General features: G+C 60.7%; 1 protein-coding gene across 3 annotated transcripts in view; it reads left to right on the top strand.

Annotated features, from left to right (window-relative positions):
• The window catches only part of MYT1 (myelin transcription factor 1), a 56684-nt gene that overhangs the window by 21028 nt on the left and 16784 nt on the right, over positions 1 to 18872 (top strand). For 2 of the 3 annotated variants that reach the window (XM_081034557.1, XM_081034558.1), the window contains exons 3-13: positions 2058 to 2112; positions 2933 to 2963; positions 7175 to 7237; positions 7874 to 8121; positions 9053 to 9811; positions 11342 to 11476; positions 11979 to 12069; positions 13049 to 13162; positions 15627 to 15841; positions 17053 to 17240; positions 17677 to 17928. In XM_081034557.1, the coding sequence (XP_080890683.1) occupies positions 2058 to 2112; positions 2933 to 2963; positions 7175 to 7237; positions 7874 to 8121; positions 9053 to 9811; positions 11342 to 11476; positions 11979 to 12069; positions 13049 to 13162; positions 15627 to 15841; positions 17053 to 17240; positions 17677 to 17928 (2151 nt within the window). The remainder of the gene's footprint in view (positions 1 to 2057; positions 2113 to 2932; positions 2964 to 7174; positions 7238 to 7873; positions 8122 to 9052; positions 9812 to 11341; positions 11477 to 11978; positions 12070 to 13048; positions 13163 to 15626; positions 15842 to 17052; positions 17241 to 17676; positions 17929 to 18872) is intronic. The other variant, XM_081034559.1, reaches the window with a different exon arrangement.

The following is an 18872-nucleotide window of genomic DNA, read 5'->3' as shown; positions in this document are numbered from 1 at the left end:
TGCAAGCCCCGCCCGCTGCAAAGCCCCGCCCACGGCAAACGCCCCGCCCACGGCAAGCCCCGCCCACGGAAAGCCCCGCCCGCTGCAAGCCCCGCCCACGACAAGCCCCGCCCGCGGCAAGCCCCGCCCGCGGCAAGCCCCGCCCGCTGCAAGCCCCGCCCGCGGCAAGCCCCGCCCACGGCAAGCCCCGCCCTCCGCCCGCCCCGTGCCGTCCCATTCTCAACTCGGAATCATTAACCTGCGGGGAATCCAAGTTGCCAAGGCCCTAACCTAGCAGAACCCTGGCAGCTTCCTTGGGAAACCGACATACACAGGTGAATAAATAAAGCTGCAGATCGCATTTCAGCTGGAAGCGGGCGCCCAGCAACCAGCCGCGGCCCCAGCCCCAGGGTGCCATGAGCCCCTCTGACAGCCGCTCCTCTCTTCACTGTAAATTGAGCCACCAGTCCAAGGGAACCACCGATTCCCACCTAGAAACTGTAGCCATTGTCTTCTGTGCTGCTGGAAGGTTGTCGCAAATGCACCGCTCATCTCCCCGGCGGGAGACAGGCTGCATGAATCACCCCAGGCCTTGGTTTTTCTCCCGCAACAGATCACAGAAATCGGCGTATCTTAGCCCTGCCCACCGAGCAGTTTTGCTTTGCAAATTCCGTCTTACTAATTGTGGGAACTCCTTTTGCTTTCTTCCTGGGCAGTGCCTTACACACCGGCTGTCCCTCTGGCAGCCTCAGCGATGGCCTGGGGTGGAAGGGCCTGCTCCCACGTCCCCCTGGCCACTGGGACAGGTGGTGTGCCCTGCTCTCCTGGGGCCTCCTGGCGCGAAGGGCCCAGGCAGCAGTTCTGCCGGCACAGGGCTCTCTCCCTGGAGAGACGGAGCCGTCGGGGCTCCTACCACCTGCATACATAGTCGTCACCTGCCTGCCCAGCTGTCATGGGTGACACAGGTCAAGGATGCTGTGTGATGAGCTGTCACCCCTGGGGCACCCCTTATCCCCAGGCTTCACCCTCTTGGGGGCTGCCTCTCAGCTCCCTTGAAGGACAATGTGGCAGTGTCCCCCACAGAAGTGGGTGCGGGGCAGGGAGTGTCGGTGGGGAAGGGTGACGGGTGGGCCAGTGGGGCAACCAGAGGATGGTGGGGTGTAGGCTGTGTGGGGTGCCTCATCCCCCTCGGGGGCTCCACTCACCTGCTCCTTGGAGAAGTGACCACCCTGGGAGGGTGGCCTGTGGGTCCAGATGACTGTTGGGCTGCATTCCTGCCTTTGCCTGGCTCTCAGCTGACATGCGTCCTGCCTCTGGAGCCGTGCTGTCCAGCACAGTGGCCACGGCACTGGCATGTGTCGCCGGTCACACTCTGGTGTCACACTGGTCACATCAAGCCTTCTAGGTTATCACAAAACAAAGTGATTCACAAAAAGTGTTCATAATTTTTTATATTACTTGTAGAAATGGTGATGTTTTAGATAGATTGGGATAAGTAACTTTAGTATTAGAGTCAAGTCTAGCTCTTTCTTTTTACGTTTTCAATGTGGCTGCTAGAAAATCGAAAGCCATCCTGTCAGCCCTGTGTCTTTGGGAACACACGTACTAGGCGCCCGTCTCATGTTGGGCATGGCCCTCAGCTCAGGCCACCTCTCCTTGGTCTCTCCCTCAGACAGTGCATGATAGAAACCGAAGCTGTCCCATCTGTGGGCAATTCGTGAGGTCCGTTTGGGCTCTAGCCACCTGCTTCTAACAGGGCTACCCTAGCATGTGACTCCCTCTTCGGGGCAGCTGGGCTCTGGGGTGCCGGCGTCAGCAGAGTCTGCGGTGACCACCTTCCCAGGAGCCTTATCCCCTGGGCCCCAAGGGCAGTGGGTGGAGCAAGAGGCCCAGGGGCGGGCGGTTCTGCCCTGATGCCTGAGTCCCTTGTCTGCTGCTCCGAGTCCCAGGCCTCGTCTGCCCTGTGAGCCCGTTCCTCATCATTCTCTGTCACTAGCAATGCTTGAGCTAGAAAACAGCTGGAGGTCCTGGCAAAGCCCTCCGCTTTCCCGTTAACATGGCCATTGTGTTGCTTACAGATGAGCTTAGAGACTGAGGACACGCGAGCTCGCACACGATCCAAGGCCCTCCGAGGTGAGTGCACCCTCCCCTCCCGCCCGGTCAGTCCAGGCATCTCGGGTGGGTCCCAGGTGCCCGAGCTGTGGCTGTCGCTTCTCCAGTAGTTCTCCTTAAGGGAGCAGAGCCGCCAGCAGTGTGTAGCTCTGGCCTGTTCCTCCTACGCTCGGCACCTGCCCAGCGGCCTTTGGCCTAGATGAACCTGCGTGGGGCAGAGATGAGGAGGCAGACACAGCTGCATGGAGTAGGGGAAGCAAAACTCAGACATCATCTGCTTGGGAAGGAATGGCTGCCAGCCTTTCGTCACCAGCCTCTTTGCCTCCCAGGATGTCAGCCTTGGTGCTGGTGGGGACCAGCAGGTTGTATGGGTTGAACTGCAGTAAAGTGGGGAGAGAGGGGCCTGTGCAAGGATCAAGGCCCGTCCCCTTGGCCAGCTTCAGCTCCTGGACACCACAGGGCACACACCGGGGGACCCCTGTGGCCCCATCACTGAGGGGCCAGTCGCTTGACCCATCTCCTCTCCTCTTCGTCCAGCTTTATGTGCTCGAATCCAACTTCTATGTGCAATTAGAGAGAGATGGCATCCCAGCCCAGAGAGCCTGGCTTAGGTGGGTCATCCATCCCACCCCAGGACCACCAACCCCATACGGGGCGGGTCTGGCGTGAGCCCTGGTTTGGAGGAGGCCTCTTGCTCCACTAGACCATGGAGGCGTTGTAGGTGCCCGGAGAAGATGGGGTTCAGCCCTCGGTGCAGGGGCCTCCACTGCTCACCAGATCCATGTGGCTTTGCAGAGCTGACTCCCACATGTGTGTCCCTGTCTCTCTTTCTCTCCCCCAGCACCTCCAGAGCCTGTAGGCACCGACCTCAGGTAAGAAACACCCGCTGGCACCTGGCACTGTGTGTGTCTGTCACCCTCGACGTCCTCAATGTCGTATACTGGGCACGACTGATTGACCAACTGTGTCCCCTAGGACCCTGCTTTCTGTAATGAGGCCACCTTTCTCCTTGTCACATGCTTCTGCCCTCTCCCCCCTCTGTGCTGTCCCCACCATGCAGCCAGCCTCACGACAGGAACACAGATGTGTGCACTCCTGCTCACCCCCAGGACCTGACTGTCACCACGGTCCCCAGCCAGCAACAAGCTGCTGTCTTAGTGGGCTGTCACAAATGCTTCTGTGCAGGCCACTCCCAGCCTGACTCTTCCACTGACACGAACGCAGACGGGGGCGTATATGTGCTGGTGATTCTGCAGTGGCTGAGCCCTGTGACATTCCGGGTTTTAGGCCACATGTCACAAGGGCTGAGGTCCTGAGGAGGACCTCCCACAGCAGCAACTTGCTGGGTTGAAGTAGGAGGGGACAGGCTCTCCCCCCAGAGGCGGACTCGTCCTGCCTGCTGGCTTCTATCCTGGACGCCGCCAAAGCCTTGCAGGTGTGGAAAGGCCAGAGGGAAAGCCACCCAAGGCCCATGCCGGGCTGTCCTAGCAGCACCCATATGGCTCTGGAGTCCAGACTCTGTGGCCTGGACTCTTCTGGGGTCTCCGGGGCCAGCCCCTGGTGCCATCATGCTCTGGCAGCTCTCATGAATGGTGTTAGGTAACCAGCAAAGAAAGCTGCCCCCAGGTGCCCTGTTTTCTGAGGAGGGGTAGTGCTGACGTGTTCTGGCTCAAAGCACGAGAGAAGGAGGGGAGGTGCTTGCCGAGGGTCCCCAGTGTAGCACGTGGGCATCAGGTGCCCATTTAGTTTTCATAACTTCCCTGGCTGACAGGGCCAGACTTGAACTGCAGCTGACACAGCCTGCCCGAGACTCCACCCTGGAAGGAAGAAAGGGTTCTGCCCCCCACCCCCCGTATCAGCTCGTGGGACCCCAGCGCCCGGTGCTGAGGCAGCTGACAGGTGGGCTGTGTCCGTGGGGCTGTGCCCATGCGCAGAGTCAGGTGACAACCCCGAGTCCACGGTGCCACGGCCTTGGCTGCTGCTTAATTCTTAGGGGTAAAGATTCTCACTAAGCTGTGAACAAACCTGGGGCCCCAACTGTTGAATTTTTCACCAGATAGTCGTGAAATGGGTGGCTTTTGGCAATCAGGAAAACGAGAGGGCCCCAAAGTACCCCAGAGTCCCTCTAACCTGTGAGGCTGGAACTTGGAGATGGAAGGGGAAGGGGTGTGAGTGGGGGACCGGAGGCTCACACCCCAGGCATGTGGCCTCACAGCTCAGCCTTGATCTTGGGGACTCTTGCGGAAGCACTGCCTGGTGGTATTGTTCCACTGTGAAGTGGGGAAACTGAGGCAGACAGGGATAAAGTGTATCCAACCAGAAGAGCGAATCACATGCTCAAAGCCCGGGCTAGGTGAGGGGTGAGGGTGGACTGGCAGCCAGACCAGGTCAGCTCCCTGGAGAGAGGCGCCTCTGACGGGCTGTCCCCAGGTCGTGTTGGGAGCGCAGGGCAGAGAGAGGCTTCCAGGAGGGGGTGCTTCTTTCCCTGGGCTATGTGATGTCCTGGGGACAGGTCCCACCTGGTTCCATCCTGGCAACAATGAGGGGGCGGGTCCTGGGCACTGACTCCAGGAAGCTCCATGCTTTGATAAGAGCAATTACTCCTGGCAACATGAAGTTAGGAAGAAGTTGGAAAGGTAAACCCAAAGGGCGAGGCATTCTCTTGTAACTGAAACATCAGAAGTAAAAATGACCCTCAAAACAGATTTCTTTGAAATATTCTAAGAGAGGACCTGGCCAGCGTAAGTGAGGGGCTTCTGTGAGCATCTGGAATTTGCCTACTTCATTAATCTTATGGGCCAACCTATGTACTTGGTGACAGTGAGACCCTTCTAATCTGTGTGGGGAAACTACAGACAGACCATGGACACCTAATGTTCCAGCAACAGTGTCTTCATGTTTCTGAGTTGAGGCTTGAAGGAAAATGGAGCAGGAAATCACATTCCACGAAAGGCGCTATTCCTGCCTGTGCTGTGGCTGCTCGTGGCTCTGTCTCTGCAGCAGCCACCGTGGGTGCATTTCCACCACACGAAGGGCAGACCTTGCAAGCCAGGACTTCCCTTCAGGTGCACCCTGGGCTGTGGTTAGTAACGCCAGCAGATGAGACCCATGGGTGCCAGCGCAGGGAGAGTGACCCACAGGGAATGCTGCTGTGGCCAGGGAGAGGGACATCATGGTGTCACACAGCGCCGGTGGAGTCACCCGAGTGGCCAAGTGCTATGTGCACGACTGACTTCATGGATGGAGGACTGACGCCCCATCGTCTCAGAGCCCTGCGGCCACCCTGCCCCCGCCCATCCCATCCCAGCTCAAGCAGAGCTCCCAGGAGCCCCTGTGCTCTGGGCAGCGGCATGGCCGCTGTGACACGGTGAGCTGAGGACAGGAGAGGCTGGGACGGTGCGTCCCCCAGCTGGTGAGTTCAAGCGTCTGAGAGGAAACAAACACATCTGGGGTTCTTCCCTTCGCACTGCTAAAGAAGCGACAGACGCCTCCACCGCATGTTAGCCTGGCCCGTCTGCTGTCACACAACGTACTGCTTACATTTGGGTCCCTCACAGTGGTCACCAGGCCCTGCTCAGTGCTGCATGCGAGCCCTCTGGGCACCTTGCTGCCCAGCTAGGCATTCCTGTTGAATGCTCCCTGGGCTGCCGTGTGGGGAGCAAGGACCCAGGGGCTTTCGTCTCCCAGAGTGGCCCTCACACGTGGGCTCACAGCTGTCCTGCCTCCCTCCAAGGCCGGCTGGAGGCCAGGAGGTGTGTCTTGGAGCAGGTGACATGATTGGGGGCAGTGCCAGTGCCCCACAGGCCTCCATAGCAGCTGTCACCTAATTGCCTGATTAACTTGGTGATTAATCAACTAATTGGGACCTCAGCTTCAAATCCCCACCAACAAGGAGCTTTTGTGAAAAGTCTCAGAGCTGCTTCTTGAGACAGTGAAAGCAAGTGTGGGACGTGGCCCGGTGCCACAGGCAGGGCACAGCGGCAGCCCCGCCTGTCTGGAAAGGAGACCTGCGGCAGGGAGCCGCATGTCCTCCCTCTCTCCTTTCCTTCTTCTTTGTAAACACAGTGAAAGTCAGCACAGAGGCCAACCAGGAAGCCCCCACATGGAGGCTGCCGGGCGTGTCCCCATCAGACACCCCTGCCCCCAAAAGGCCACTGCTGAGCTGAGGGTGCTGCTTTGCCTCCATAGCTTATTCTGTTCTCCCTGACGGGTCAGTAAGTGTGGCCTGCATGGCCAGCTGGGCCCACAGCCTGCAGGACCCTGACCCACACCCCACACAGATCCTTGCTGCCCTGGGAGCCATCCTTGGAAGGTGGGCTGGGTGGCATGGCCTGTGGCCATGACCAGAAGTTTGCAGAGCCACCCATGGCTGGTTCTGTGGGAGAAGGACGATGGTGAAGGGTGAGGAGCTCCTGGGGTCTCGCCCCACTGTGGTCTCATTGGCAGCCGCTGGCTTCACCTCCCTCCATGGGAAGCTGGGACACACATGAAGTCACTGGCTCTGGAGTGGGGTCTCTGTCAACGCATTGCACCCACCTCCTGCTGGGGACCTGTGGCTCTGGCCAGGTCTTTGTGACCTGGCCAGGTCACAAAGTTGCACCTTCCTGGCACTGGCCTGGCTTGCCAGGTGGAGGCACAGCTGGCAGGGCTTAGGGTCATCAGTGGTACCCATGCGGAGTCCAGTGTTTTGATTCTCCTTGGGCCAGCCTCCGGAAGTGGTTCTGGGGACCCCCGGCGGGGCCTGTGTCCCAGCCCCTGGCAGCCTGATGGCTGTCTGCCTGCAGTGGGGACACTTATCTGGGGAAAGAGGGAGCCTTCCAGATGCTGATGTTGGGAGCTTTGTCTTATACATACAGATCTCTAATTAAGCACACTCATAAAATTGTAATGAACCGTTCATTTATTTAAATGGGGGAGTTATTTCATTAATTTTTAGCAAGCTGCACGCAGCTGTTCTGAGGTGAATGGTTTGGAGACACTTTTCTGCTCCCCAGGGTGTGGGTCTGGGGTGGGTCCGGATGTGAACCCTGTCCCCACCCGGGCGGAGCCGTGCCCTGAGTGACCGTCCTGCTTGTCCCCCCAGCTGCCCCACCCCAGGGTGCACGGGCTCGGGACACGTCCGCGGCAAGTACTCCAGGCACCGAAGGTGAGGAGGCACGGGGACCCCTCCAGGACTCCCGGAGCGAGGGCGGGCTGCTGGGGCGCGGGGGCCCCTCTCCCACTCTGGGCCCTTTGTGGATCTAGAAGCTTCCGTGTCCACCCACGGCTGCCAGGCGCAGGGTCGTCCCACGTGACCCTGTTACCACGGGACTTCACTGCTGAGGCCGAGTGACTGTGACATGCATCCTGGGAAAGCGTGGAGCAGACCCGGTGCACAGAGGGGTGACTCAGGAGTCACTGATCGTCACCTGACTTGTCATTCGGGGGGCTCAGCCTGAGCTCAGGTGCCCCCACTGCAGTGCCTGCTTCAGACTGGCTGGGCTGGGAAGGGCCTGGGCGTGGGGCTCCCCCCGGACCCACTTGGGGCCAGGCCCCACACTCGGGGCCACTCTGGTGCGGGGGCCCCTGAGGGGAAGTCTGCATGAAACAGGAAATGCCGTCAAAGCACAAGCAGTACCTGGTGACGTGGACAGCCCGTGTGGAACCTGAGACACGTCAGCTCGCCAGGTGTCTGGCCTGCGAGCGGAGGGCTGCACGGGGACGCGAAGGGGAATGGGAGGGCAGGGGGGAGACGCCAGCAGGTGCTGATGGGGTGGCCCCGGCCTGGTCTCCTTCCTCCCAGTTTGCAGAGCTGCCCACTGGCCAAGAAGAGGAAGCTGGAGGGCGCCACGGCCCAACGCCTGGTGTGCAAGCGGAAGTCACACCCCCTGAAGCTGGCTCTCGACGAGGGCTGCGGCGTGGACAGTGACGGCAGTGAGGACTCCGAGCTGAAGGGCGCCTCTGTTTCCGATGAATCGGAAGGAACTCTGGGGGAGGACGAGGCCGAGTCGTCAGGACAGGACGAGATTCATCGCCCTGCGGCAGCTGAAGGTGCTTTGTTGCCCCTTCCTCCCCAATAAAGGGCGCTTAGTGCTCCTGGTGAATCAGCCTGGGAGCAGGGGGCCCACTGCCACCCAGGGAGCCCTTCCTGAAAACAAGTGACATCTTGTCCTGACACCGGCGGGGCTTCCTGGAGAGGGGTGGGCACAGCGAGTCTGGGGCCTGTGGGTGCGTGTGACGCAGAAGCACACGTGGGTGTGGGTTGTGTGTCAGCCTTTCGGAAGCGAGACCATGAGCCACCCAGGAAGCCAGGTGGGGGAGGGACCAGGGGGTGCCCCTGGCTGCTGTTCGTCCCTGTGGGGCCCTGCACCCCGCGGTGAATGCTGCTGTGGTGGCCCGAGGTGCAAACCTGCTTCCCCGGGCTTCTGGTGTCTTCTGACCTTGCAGGGTCTGAGGTGCATTTTTGTTTTATTTTGGAGCCACTCCAGGGGGCCTGTCACACCTGCCTCCCTCCTGGGGCCCTTGGGGTGCCTAGGAGGCTCCAGGTAGAAAGGTCCAGCTCTCCTGCTTCTTCACACAGGGTCTGACCGGGGCTCGGCTGACGGCAGGGCTGGCTCCTGCGGCCTGAGTGCTTGTCGAGGCCCCACGACATCTTAGTCATGGTGGATAAAAGTATTAAATTGGAATGTTTACTGCTTTTCAAATGTGAAACAATCTTTTAACATCTGGTGTCTTCTTTGAGCTCCGTTATGTGGAATGCAGGTTTGCCCAACTCGAGGTGCATAACGGCTGTGAAAGGCAGCAGCAGGGGCCCATCTGCCTCCTAAAATCAATGCCCGTGGCATCCACTTCCAGGCAGTGACACCTTCCCGGGGGTTTCAGTCCCCTCAGCTGTGGAGGGCTAGGGTCCAGGGGCCGAGGCCAGGAGACCCGGCTGCCTTCTCATGTGCTCCTTCCACGTGGCACTTCTGATTCTGTGCAGGAAGAAGCCCCATCAAGTCTCATTTGGGACCCAACCCCGTCAACAGCGCCACGGGCCCCTGCAAGGGCGTCTACAGCAGCTACCAGGAAAGCATCGCGACTTCGCTGCTGAACTTGGGCCAAATTGCTGAAGAGACCCTGGTCAGGGAGGAAACCAGGCCGGGCCCGGGCGTGGTGAGTCTGGTTCAGGATGAAGCTGAAGAAGGGGCCACAAGCGACGACCGGGACAAGGACGTCTTTATCCAGCCGGAGGATGCAGAGGAAGTCATCGAAGTCACCAGCGAGCGCTCCCAGGAGCTGTGTCCCCAGGCCCTGGAGGATGTGACCAGTGAGGAGTCCAGCGAGCGGAAAGTCTCCCTGGGTGACGAGGAGGAGGAGGAGGAAGATGAGGAGGAAGATGAGGAGGAGGAGGACGAGGCCGGTCCCCACGTCCTCTGCCAGGAGGACGCCCCCCGCGGCCCCGCCCCGAATGCCGCCGAGCCAGAGTACGCGGTCATAGTGGAGGTGTGCTCTGACGACGGCAAGGACGAGGACACGTGCTCCCAGAAGTCCCCGGTCACAGACGCGTCTGAGATGTACGACGTGATGACTCGTGGAAACCTGGGCCTCCTGGAGCAGGCCATTGCGCTGAAGGCCGAGCAGGGCCAGGCCGGCGGTGAGCCCGGCTGCCCGCCCCCCGAGCAGGACCGCCTGAGCCCTGGTGAGCCGGCCAGGGGGACGAGGTCCCTGGATGCCAGCAGGAAGGCCTGCTGCAGCAAAGGTAGGGCCGGGTGCTTGGCACCCCACCTGCCCGTCACCCAGGCGTGGGGGTGAGGCCTGCGACACACAGCTGGAGGCCCCTTCCTACTGGGGACGGACGCAGGCCAGAGACGAAATAGCACCTGGCCACTGACTGGTCACTGAATCCAAGGAAATTGGCTCACACCTGTCACGTAGGGTGAGCAGGGAACATGCACAGCTGGGGCACCCAGTGGGAGGTGGGTGGTGGAACGGTGAGCTAGGCCTGTGGCTCAGTCACAGCCTGGGGGGCCCACCTGGGACACGGAGGGAATTGAGGGAACTGTTGCTCAGGAGACCGCCTAGCTGATGGGGACCCAAACCCACATTTTCTGGGAACGTGGACTCACATGAGCCCAGCTTGGTGCAGATATTCAGGGTTACAGCTGAGGGAGCACAGATGGGCCTGTTTTCACCTGAAGGGCAGTTACTGAGGGGAGCCCCATCAGGATGGCATAGATTGGGGATGCTGTTTGGGGCTCATATTGAAACCAACAAAGCCTCAGGCACAGGCCTTGCAGGGACCCCGGTGTTGGAGCGTGTGTGCGGTGTCAGCCTAGGGCTGGGTTTGGGGCCCACAGATCAGTGGGACACTGTTGGAGAGAGGCATGACAGGGACATAGGACGTAGACAGAGTGATAGGCCCAGGCCAGGTGTTCGTGATTCCTACCTGTGGGACAAATATTAGGGGACCCAGATGCAGGGCGTCCTCCCTTCAGGGATAAAGTCGAGGCACGGCCCTACGGGGCAGAGCGTCGGGGCTATGCAGGGCCCGAGCTGGGAGCATATGGGCCTTACACTGAGGTGCACACATGGAGGGCACCCTGGACAGTGGCCCGGTGGCAGGTCAGGACACAGGCCTGGGGACGGGCTTATGAGCCCCTCAGGGCAGGCCCTCCCCATGAGTGTGGCTCTGTGACTTCTGGGCTCTCCCAGAGGGGGCGGTTCCCTCCAGGACCTTCTGAGGGACATCAACTGTGCTCTGTGATCAGCGGCCGGACAGCTGTTCCCTCTGTCCCCACACTCACTGGTGACCGCTCTGGGCCAGACAAGGCCAGTAATGGATCTGCCCAGGCATTTCTCAGTCACGTGACTTTGGCACGTTACCGAAGTTCTTTGTTCTCATTTTGTCTAATCCAAAGGATATGTCCTGGCAGGGACGTTGTCACGTGCCCTCACTTCTCTACGCAGAGGCCAGACCTCGAGGCGTGGGGCTGTTGGAGGCGCACCCTCCTATGGAAGCCAGCAGGAGGGCAGACAGGGCACCAGGGACATGTGGGTGTTAAAACGCTGTTCCTGCTGCTACTCGTGGGACTTTGGGCAGTCTCTCGGCAGACCACTGGTGCGGACCAGTTTCTCCAGGGTCACCTCACTGTCCATCCCCTGGTCCTGCTTGGGCTCTTGGGCTGTCTGGCCACACTCCTTTCTGGATGGCAGAGTAAAGGACCAGGAGCTTGTCACGTGCCCCACGGCTTCCTGGCCACCCACTGACCTGTGCGTCTTGTGCGTTCAGATTCCTCGAGAGCTGAGAAACGGGAGATCAAGTGTCCGACCCCTGGCTGCGACGGCACTGGCCACGTGACTGGGCTGTACCCTCACCACCGCAGCCTGTCTGGCTGCCCCCACAAGGACAGGATCCCTCCGGAGAGTGAGTTGGTCTGCGTGGCTCGGGCAATCTCTGGTGTTTCGATGGTGTTCTCACGGAGGAGTGGCCACTCAGGGACCAGTGCCTTCGGACTCGCACTGTCCAGATGCCCAAACTTGAGCCCTACAAGGCTGGGTACATGGAGTGTGCCCGGTCATCCACCTGAGGTGGCAACTTGGGTCAGGGTCCCTGCCGCAGATGCAGGCGTGCAGGGGGGCACCCAGCCCGCCAGCTGGGGAGGGCCCGACGGAAGCCTGCCTCAGCTTCTCGGCTGCAGGCAGTGACTGTGAACATGAAGTGACAGGAGTGAGTCTCAGAACAGCCAGAGGTTATAAACCTGAGTTGGTTTCCACCCCAGGGAGACGGGGCCATGGTGGGAGGGGTGCCTTGACTGGCAGAGGCTGGGGTCTGGCGCCGCCCTGTCCCCGTCCCACAAAACTGCAGCCTTCAGACGGGGCTCACCCACCCTGCTTGGCTGTGCTCACTGTCCCCTGTCCCCCTGCAGTCCTGGCCATGCATGAGAATGTGCTCAAGTGCCCCACCCCCGGCTGCACAGGCCAAGGTCACGTGAACAGCAACCGCAACACACACCGAAGGTACTTGGGCTGCTGGGCGTGGTGGGGGCTGGTGCTGGGGCCGGGCCATGGGCCTGCCGTGCCCTTCGGGGCTGGTGCAAGATCAGAGCTCCTGGATGTGTGGCCCCCTAATGGTGTTGCCACTTGTGCCCTGTAGTGGGGTTGCCAGAGATCCATGGGCACACAGGCTTCCTGCCGTGGTGACAGTGGTGAGACGGCGTGCTGCCATCATTGGGGAGGCCTCTAGGCATTCGGGCTCCAGGCTGCTCTGTGGGAGCGTTTGGACCTGGAAGGAGTGAGGTTTCCAGCTGCACTGGGCTTTACTTGTCTGTTGCCTTCCACAGTGACAGGTGAACATGTCTGCCACCCTCACCTGGCCGCCATGGATGGCCGTGATGGGATGTGCCCTGCTGCTGCAGAGCTTTCAAGGTCACACCTTCTAGGACAGGCTAGATTCTGAGCACTGCTGTGGTTTTGTCACCTGTCCAGGCTGGCATTCGACTCAGTTCTGACAGATGAAGCTTTCTGGGGAAGGGCCTCACCCTCCTGGTGTGACCCTGGGGCCAGCACCTTGGTCGTGGCCTGTGTGCCCTGGGCTTCTCTGAGTCGACTGCCAGAACCAGAGCTGGACGAGGCCAGAATACACCTCTGGTTGGTGGCATGGGGACGGGGAGGTAAAAGGCAGGCTGGTCGTCAGACCCACCCAGGCCCGTTCAGACGCCCCCCCAGACCCACACAGACCCATCCAGACTTGCTCAGATCCACTCAGAGGAGGTGCCTTTGCTCAGAGCTCTGACAGCTGTTACAATCTCGTCTGTATGTCATTGGCTTAGAATTTCCTCAAACAGAAGCCGCCCGAGCAGCCGGTACAGTGAGGGCTCCACACAGAGCAGAGAAAACCCAGAGGTGACAGCCTTCCTGGGCTCCTGCTGGTGCCAGGTCCCAACTCCCATTGGCACGGCTGGAAGAGAGGGCTCAACTGTCCTTGTCCTTTCTCTAGCCTGTCTGGGTGTCCCATTGCTGCTGCCGAAAAATTAGCCAAATCTCACGAGAAGCAACAGCCACAGACGGGAGACCCTTCTAAGAATGGCTCCAGTTCAGACCGCATACTCAGGTGAGTGGCGGGGGCCGCGGCACAGAGGCCGGTTCGTCTCTCTGGGCTGCATGTGCGTGTGTACATGTGTGTGTGCGCTTTGCACACGTGTGCGAGGCCTCAAGTTGCCGTGAGGTCTCCAGGCACACGGGACAGTCACGTCTGCTGCCTCTGCCAGAGGCGCAAGGTGCACTCGGCCGCCCGCCCTGCTCACCCTGGTCTCACCACTCGAGATTGTCGAGGGTGTTTGTGGAGGTGCTGGCCCTGCCTGGAGGGAGCAGACTGCCCGGCTGAGGGCCACAGCCGTCCAGGAGGCGCTGGGAGCTGCTCGTCCCTCCCGTCCAGCATGCTGCCTCTGTGGCCCTTGAGGTTGTGAGACAGCAGCAGGCGTGTGTGTGCTTAGCTGCATGTGCCTGTGTGTGAGTATAAGTGCACACGTGTGTGCACACGTATGCGTAAGTGTAGATGTGACTCATCGATAAGGGGCCTTTTCAAAGAGCATTCAGAATGCATCTACTTGGCGTCCCCTCCATCCACGTGACTGTGAAGTGGGTGCCACGAGGAAGGCCAGAGGCTCAGGAGCTTGGCCAAGGCCACACTTACTGGGCCAGGGAGCCAGTGTCCATATTGCCAGCTTGGCTTCAGAGTCTTGTGCTCGAGCACGGCTCCCCACCCAGCGGAGGCCCTGGGGCACGCAGTGCCCACCTGGCTGGGGACACACTCGCCCTCTCCTTTCCCTGCTGTTGTCCTCACTCAGTTGACACCCTGCTCCCTGTTTCTCCAAGGAACCGGAAGTCACCATGTCTGCCCCTCCCATTTCCCACTCCCCTGGCCCATGTCTTCCTCCCGGAGGACAGTGTGGGCCACAGGGCCACTGTCCCCGCCCAGGACCAGCACCTGCAGCCATGAGCATGGGTGCTGCCACCTGTCTCATTTCAGGACGACCCCACCCCCGTCCCTTCCCTGGCGTGTGCCCGGGAGTCTCAGCTGGAGGAAGTTGGCCGCCCACCATGGCCTGCTCCGAGGGTCCCACGGTGGGGTCTTTGGGTTGGGACGGGGTCTTGCCTTCCTGCACTGGGGTCTGGGCTCCACCCACAACCTTGTTCACAGGGCGTCTGCATATCCTGTCACTTCCTCCACCAGCTGGCTGTCATGATGGTTGGAAGTTGCTTCTTTCATCTATGTTATTACTGTCCCTTCCAGCTTCCGGTCCCCAATTCGGCCCCTTTCCTATCTTGATCTAAATAACTGATAAAATGTGAAGCCACCCAGCAGGTGAGGCCCAAACAGGCTCCAGTGGAGGCTATGCCTAGGAACTGTGACCTCAGTTTGTAACAGTGGGACAGCAATGTCATCTGATGGGCTCTGGAAATTTCTCATGAGGCTGGAAGGAGCCTGTGACATTTCAGGCCCCTGGGCGGCTGGTGAAGAGCCCAGAATGGCCATGACTGTGGCCAGGGTGTAGAATCCTTCGTTCATGTTCTGTCCATTCTCTGTGGCCAAGCTTCTGGGTGTGGGAGTCTGTGTGACACTTTGTGGCATCACAGACACCATGCTGCTGGCTGAGGAAGCCGTCACCACGTGGTGCCGATGTTACGTCTGGGTTTGTTTTCCTGGTGTCTCCCAGCAGCATGTGCACACGCCCCTGCCCTTCCCCTTCTCAAGGAGGAGAACGTGGCAGCTCTGGTGCCGGCTGCCCCGCTGTGCTGCAGGCTCCTTCCATCACGGGCTCCACACGCCAATCCTCAGCGCCCGGCACTTTGGGATGCTCACCCGTGGCCCCTTCCTAGCCCACCCTTTCCGGACTGAAGCCATCACTTGCCTCAGAGATGGAGCAGGGGTGCCGGGGCGGGGCTGGGGCTCTCCTGCCTTCTCCCCTTTGTTCCTTCTATCTGGGCTGTCCCCTGGGTGGCTTTCCTGCTGTGTCTTGTGTTGGCCGTGGCGTCTTCATGCCACCTCTTGTGCATTTAAAAGTCTGAACTCTTCCAAGAGCTTTAGTAACAGGGAATGGAGCGCCTGCACTGGCCTTTCCACGCCAGTCCCTAACCCCCAGCAGCCCCTCCAGGACCCTCTCAGAGGTCCCTGCCGGCCAGAGGGGCTGACTTGATGTCTGTTCTCAGAAATAGCCGTGTCCCTTCTGCGCACCCAAGCCCACTCACTGGGAAGCTCTGCCTTGGAGTGGCTGTTTAAGGGCTCCCGCTAAGCGTACCTCAGCTGTTGGAAACCTGCTCTCCTGAGTTCGGGGGGAGAGTCTCTGGCCCTCCTTCCTCTGGTCCCTACTGTCTGCAAGAGGACATGCCATTCCTTCTGACACAGATCAGGCCCCGGCACCCTTAGTGGGGACATGGGGGTGGGTCCCCCAGGTCTCTGTCCACACTGGGCTCTCAGGGGTCACTGTGCTTGCTGGGACGGGGCGATGGGGATGAGCAGCATGGGGTCCCTGGGTCCTGTCCTCATGGTTCTGTGTCTCTCTCCTACACCCCAGACCTATGTGCTTCGTGAAACAGCTTGAGGTACCTCCATACGGAAGCTACCGGCCCAGTGTGGCTCCCTCCACACCCAGGGCCAACGTGGCCAGGGAGCTGGAGAAGTTCTCCAAGGTCACCTTTGACTACGCAAGTTTTGATGCTCAGGTTTTTGGCAAACGCATGCTTGCCCCAAAGATTCAGACCAGCGAAACCTCACCTAAAGCCTTTAAATGTAAGTTGGGGACAGTGGCTCCTGGGAGGTGTGGCCTGAGGAGCAGTGCAGGAGGGTCCCCTGGTCAGGAGCACGTGGGGTCTTGGCCCCCGGTCCCAGGCCCTAGCTTTCCCAGGGTCCATCGTGGGGGCTTCGTTGGGGTCTGTGTCTTGCCCGTGTTGTCGCCTCATGTTCACCATCAGGCCTGAGGGAACCTGTCACCATTTGTGACACAAAATGGGTCCTTTGTGGAGTTGGTGCCCAAAGGCTCCAGAGTAACTGGGCGTCTCCGGGCCACCCTCTCTGAGGCGGGTGTGTGGTGTGTGTGGTGGGTCACACAACCCTGTGCTGAGCCTGGCACTTAAGGGGCCCGCTGTGCTGGCGGCAGTGTGTTATGTGACGTTAGCAACGCATTATCTGAGTACTTGTACTAACGAAAGTGAACCTGTGCGAACAATCCTTCCTGTGCCGTTTGTCACTTACTGTACTAATTTGTGGGTTGCAAGCCCATTAAGCCAATAAATGCATTTGAAATGGAAAAGCACCCTCAGTGCCCACGTGGTGGGACCTGGCATCTCCTGCTGGGTATCAGCCCCCAAAGGCAGCAGCTGACACGTTCCTGCATGTTAATAATAAAAACATTGATGACACACTTGCCAGCTGGACAGCGAGCACCTTTCCCACTTGCTGGTGCCTCGTGCACAGGCGCCCACTTCCCAGGTCTGGACACTTTCGGGTGGTGCTGTGATTACGCAGCCAGACCAGCACGAGCCATTTATGGCTGCACAGTCACCACAGTAGATAACATTTTATGCCTTTGCTTGTCACGTTTATTTGAACAATGATGCTACTTTATTAAAGATGGACTATTACGGGGGCACCCAAACCAGGCTTTGGCGAGCTGTTCCACAATTGTCCTACGCTCGTGCTGTTTACAGAAGTCTTTAGTCTTTCCCTAACTGTTCACCGGCAGACAGCTTATTTGGGTTTGAAATCTCAGTGATGCTGGAATGTCTTCAAGGGCTTTGCTCTTCACAAATTTTGGTCAGGCCAGAAACAGACTCCCCAGCACCAAGCAGGGGCGAGTGGGAGTGGGCCGAGTGGCGGCTCCCTGAGCCCAGCCTCCCTGAGTTACGCCCTGTGCGTCCCAGCCATCCTGCAGTCCCCGTGTGTCTGCGTGGCTGCGTCCCGGCCCACCTCTGCAGCAGCCTGGTGTTGTTCCCTTTTTGCAGCCAACCCCTTCCCAAAGGCCTCTTCCCCCAGGCGCAGCTGCCGCGCTGCCTCCTCTCCCGCAGGCTTCGACTACTCGCACGACGCTGAGGCCGCCCACATGGCCGCCACCGCCATCCTGAACCTCTCCACGCGCTGCTGGGGAAGGCCGGAGAACCTCAGCACGAAGCCGCAGGACGCGCCGGGCAAGGTCGGTGTTCCCCGAGGAGCCTTCTGAGGCGGGGCGGGTGCCCGCAGCGCCCAGGCCCGATGTGCTGGGGACTCCCGGGTCCACTTGGTGCTCGCCACTCTCTCCGCTCCTACCCCTGCCCATGGCCCGCTGCCCAGAGAGCTCTGCGTGCTGTGCCCAAAAGGACACATGGCTGTGCACACACACCTTCCCTGCATCTTCCCAAATCTGAGGGTCATGCACATGCGCTCGTCCCACCGCGCTCACCGCCTCCCGGGGGGCTGGTTCATGGTGTTGGGGAGACTTGCAGGAGAGCCTCAGGACTCCTCCTGGAGGCTGTCACGTCTTGTTGGCTCTGCTCCGTCCGAGGGACAGTGTTCTGGACCCTTGGCCAGCTGCCCTCCGTCCGGGGCACCGTGGGAGGCTGCGGTCACGAGCACAGGCCCCCACACCACAGGCTGCAGACATCGAGGTGGACGAGAACGGCACCCTGGACCTGAGCATGCGCACTCACCGCAGGCGGGAGCACACCCTCCCCGGCGGGGGCGGGGGCAGCCCGGGGGTCAAGTCCCCCGATGCCTCCCAGCGCCAGGGCGGCGCCAGCGCCCCCAGCAGCTCCCTGACCTCGTCCCAGTCCCGCCAGGACGAGTGGGACCGGCCTCTGGACTACACGAAGCCCAGCCGCCAGCGAGAGGAGGAACCTGAGGAGGTGGGTGGCGGCCGCAGGTCTGAGGGCTGGCGTGGACGCACCTCCTCCCCAGGCAGCCTTGGGGTCACGTGGATGAGTCCCGGGGCTGTGACTTGGTGCTGGGCCGCAGGTCTGAGGGCTGGCGTGGACGCACCTCCTCCCCAGGCAGCCTTGGGGTCACGTGGATGAGTCCCGGGGCTGTGACTTGGTGCTGGGCCGCAGGTCTGAGGGCTGGCGTGGACGCACCTCCTCCCCAGGCAGCCTTGGGGTCACGTGGATGAGTCCCGGGGCTGTGACTTGGTGCTGGGCCCCAGAGCAGGGGCGCCTCCCAGTCTGAGCCCCAAGTGCAGGGAGGCTCGCCTGTGGCGTTTCCTCTGGGTGGCGGGAGCCCGTCTGCCGCGGGTGTGGCCGCCGGAGCACTGTCTCCATGTCTGCTCTCATCCTTGTTTCATCCTTTGCCCCAGGGATGCCCCGGCTCCTTCCCTGCGCCTTTCCTCATCCCTCAGTCAGGCTGCTCTCCCTGGGCTGCGTTGCCCCTCCCCTTCTCCCGTTACTTGTCCTCTGAGTATCCCCTCTGGGGACTGTCACCGTCATCTGTGGAGTGACCTGGGTCTCACAGGTTCCCGCCCACTGCAGCCTGCCCTGTGGTCAGCAGTCCAGTCCCCAGGCAGTCCCAGGTCCCTCCCAGACCCTTCCTGTCCTCCAGGCCCCTCTCCAAAGCATCGCTGCCCCATGTCCCATTGGGCCACCCCCAGAAGTGCCTCCTGAACGAGGCCCTTTCCGTCCCTGCACCACAGCCCTGGATTCCCGACTGAGACCCTCCTTCCAGCTCCGCCTGAGGCTCGTGACCCCTCCTGGGTGAGGCTGCCGCCCGCGCCCTTCAGCCTCACCCCCCGGCCTGGCCTCACTGCCCCATGTCCCAGGCCGCAGGGTCTCTCCCTGCTGAGCTTCTGGCAGCCTCAGCT

Source organism: Rhinolophus hipposideros (genome assembly GCF_964194185.1).
Source record: "Rhinolophus hipposideros genome assembly, chromosome: 22".
Classification (NCBI taxonomy): Eukaryota; Metazoa; Chordata; class Mammalia; order Chiroptera; family Rhinolophidae; genus Rhinolophus; species Rhinolophus hipposideros.
The sequence above is the reverse complement of the archived record's forward strand: the minus strand, read 5'-3'. Positions and strand labels throughout refer to the sequence as shown.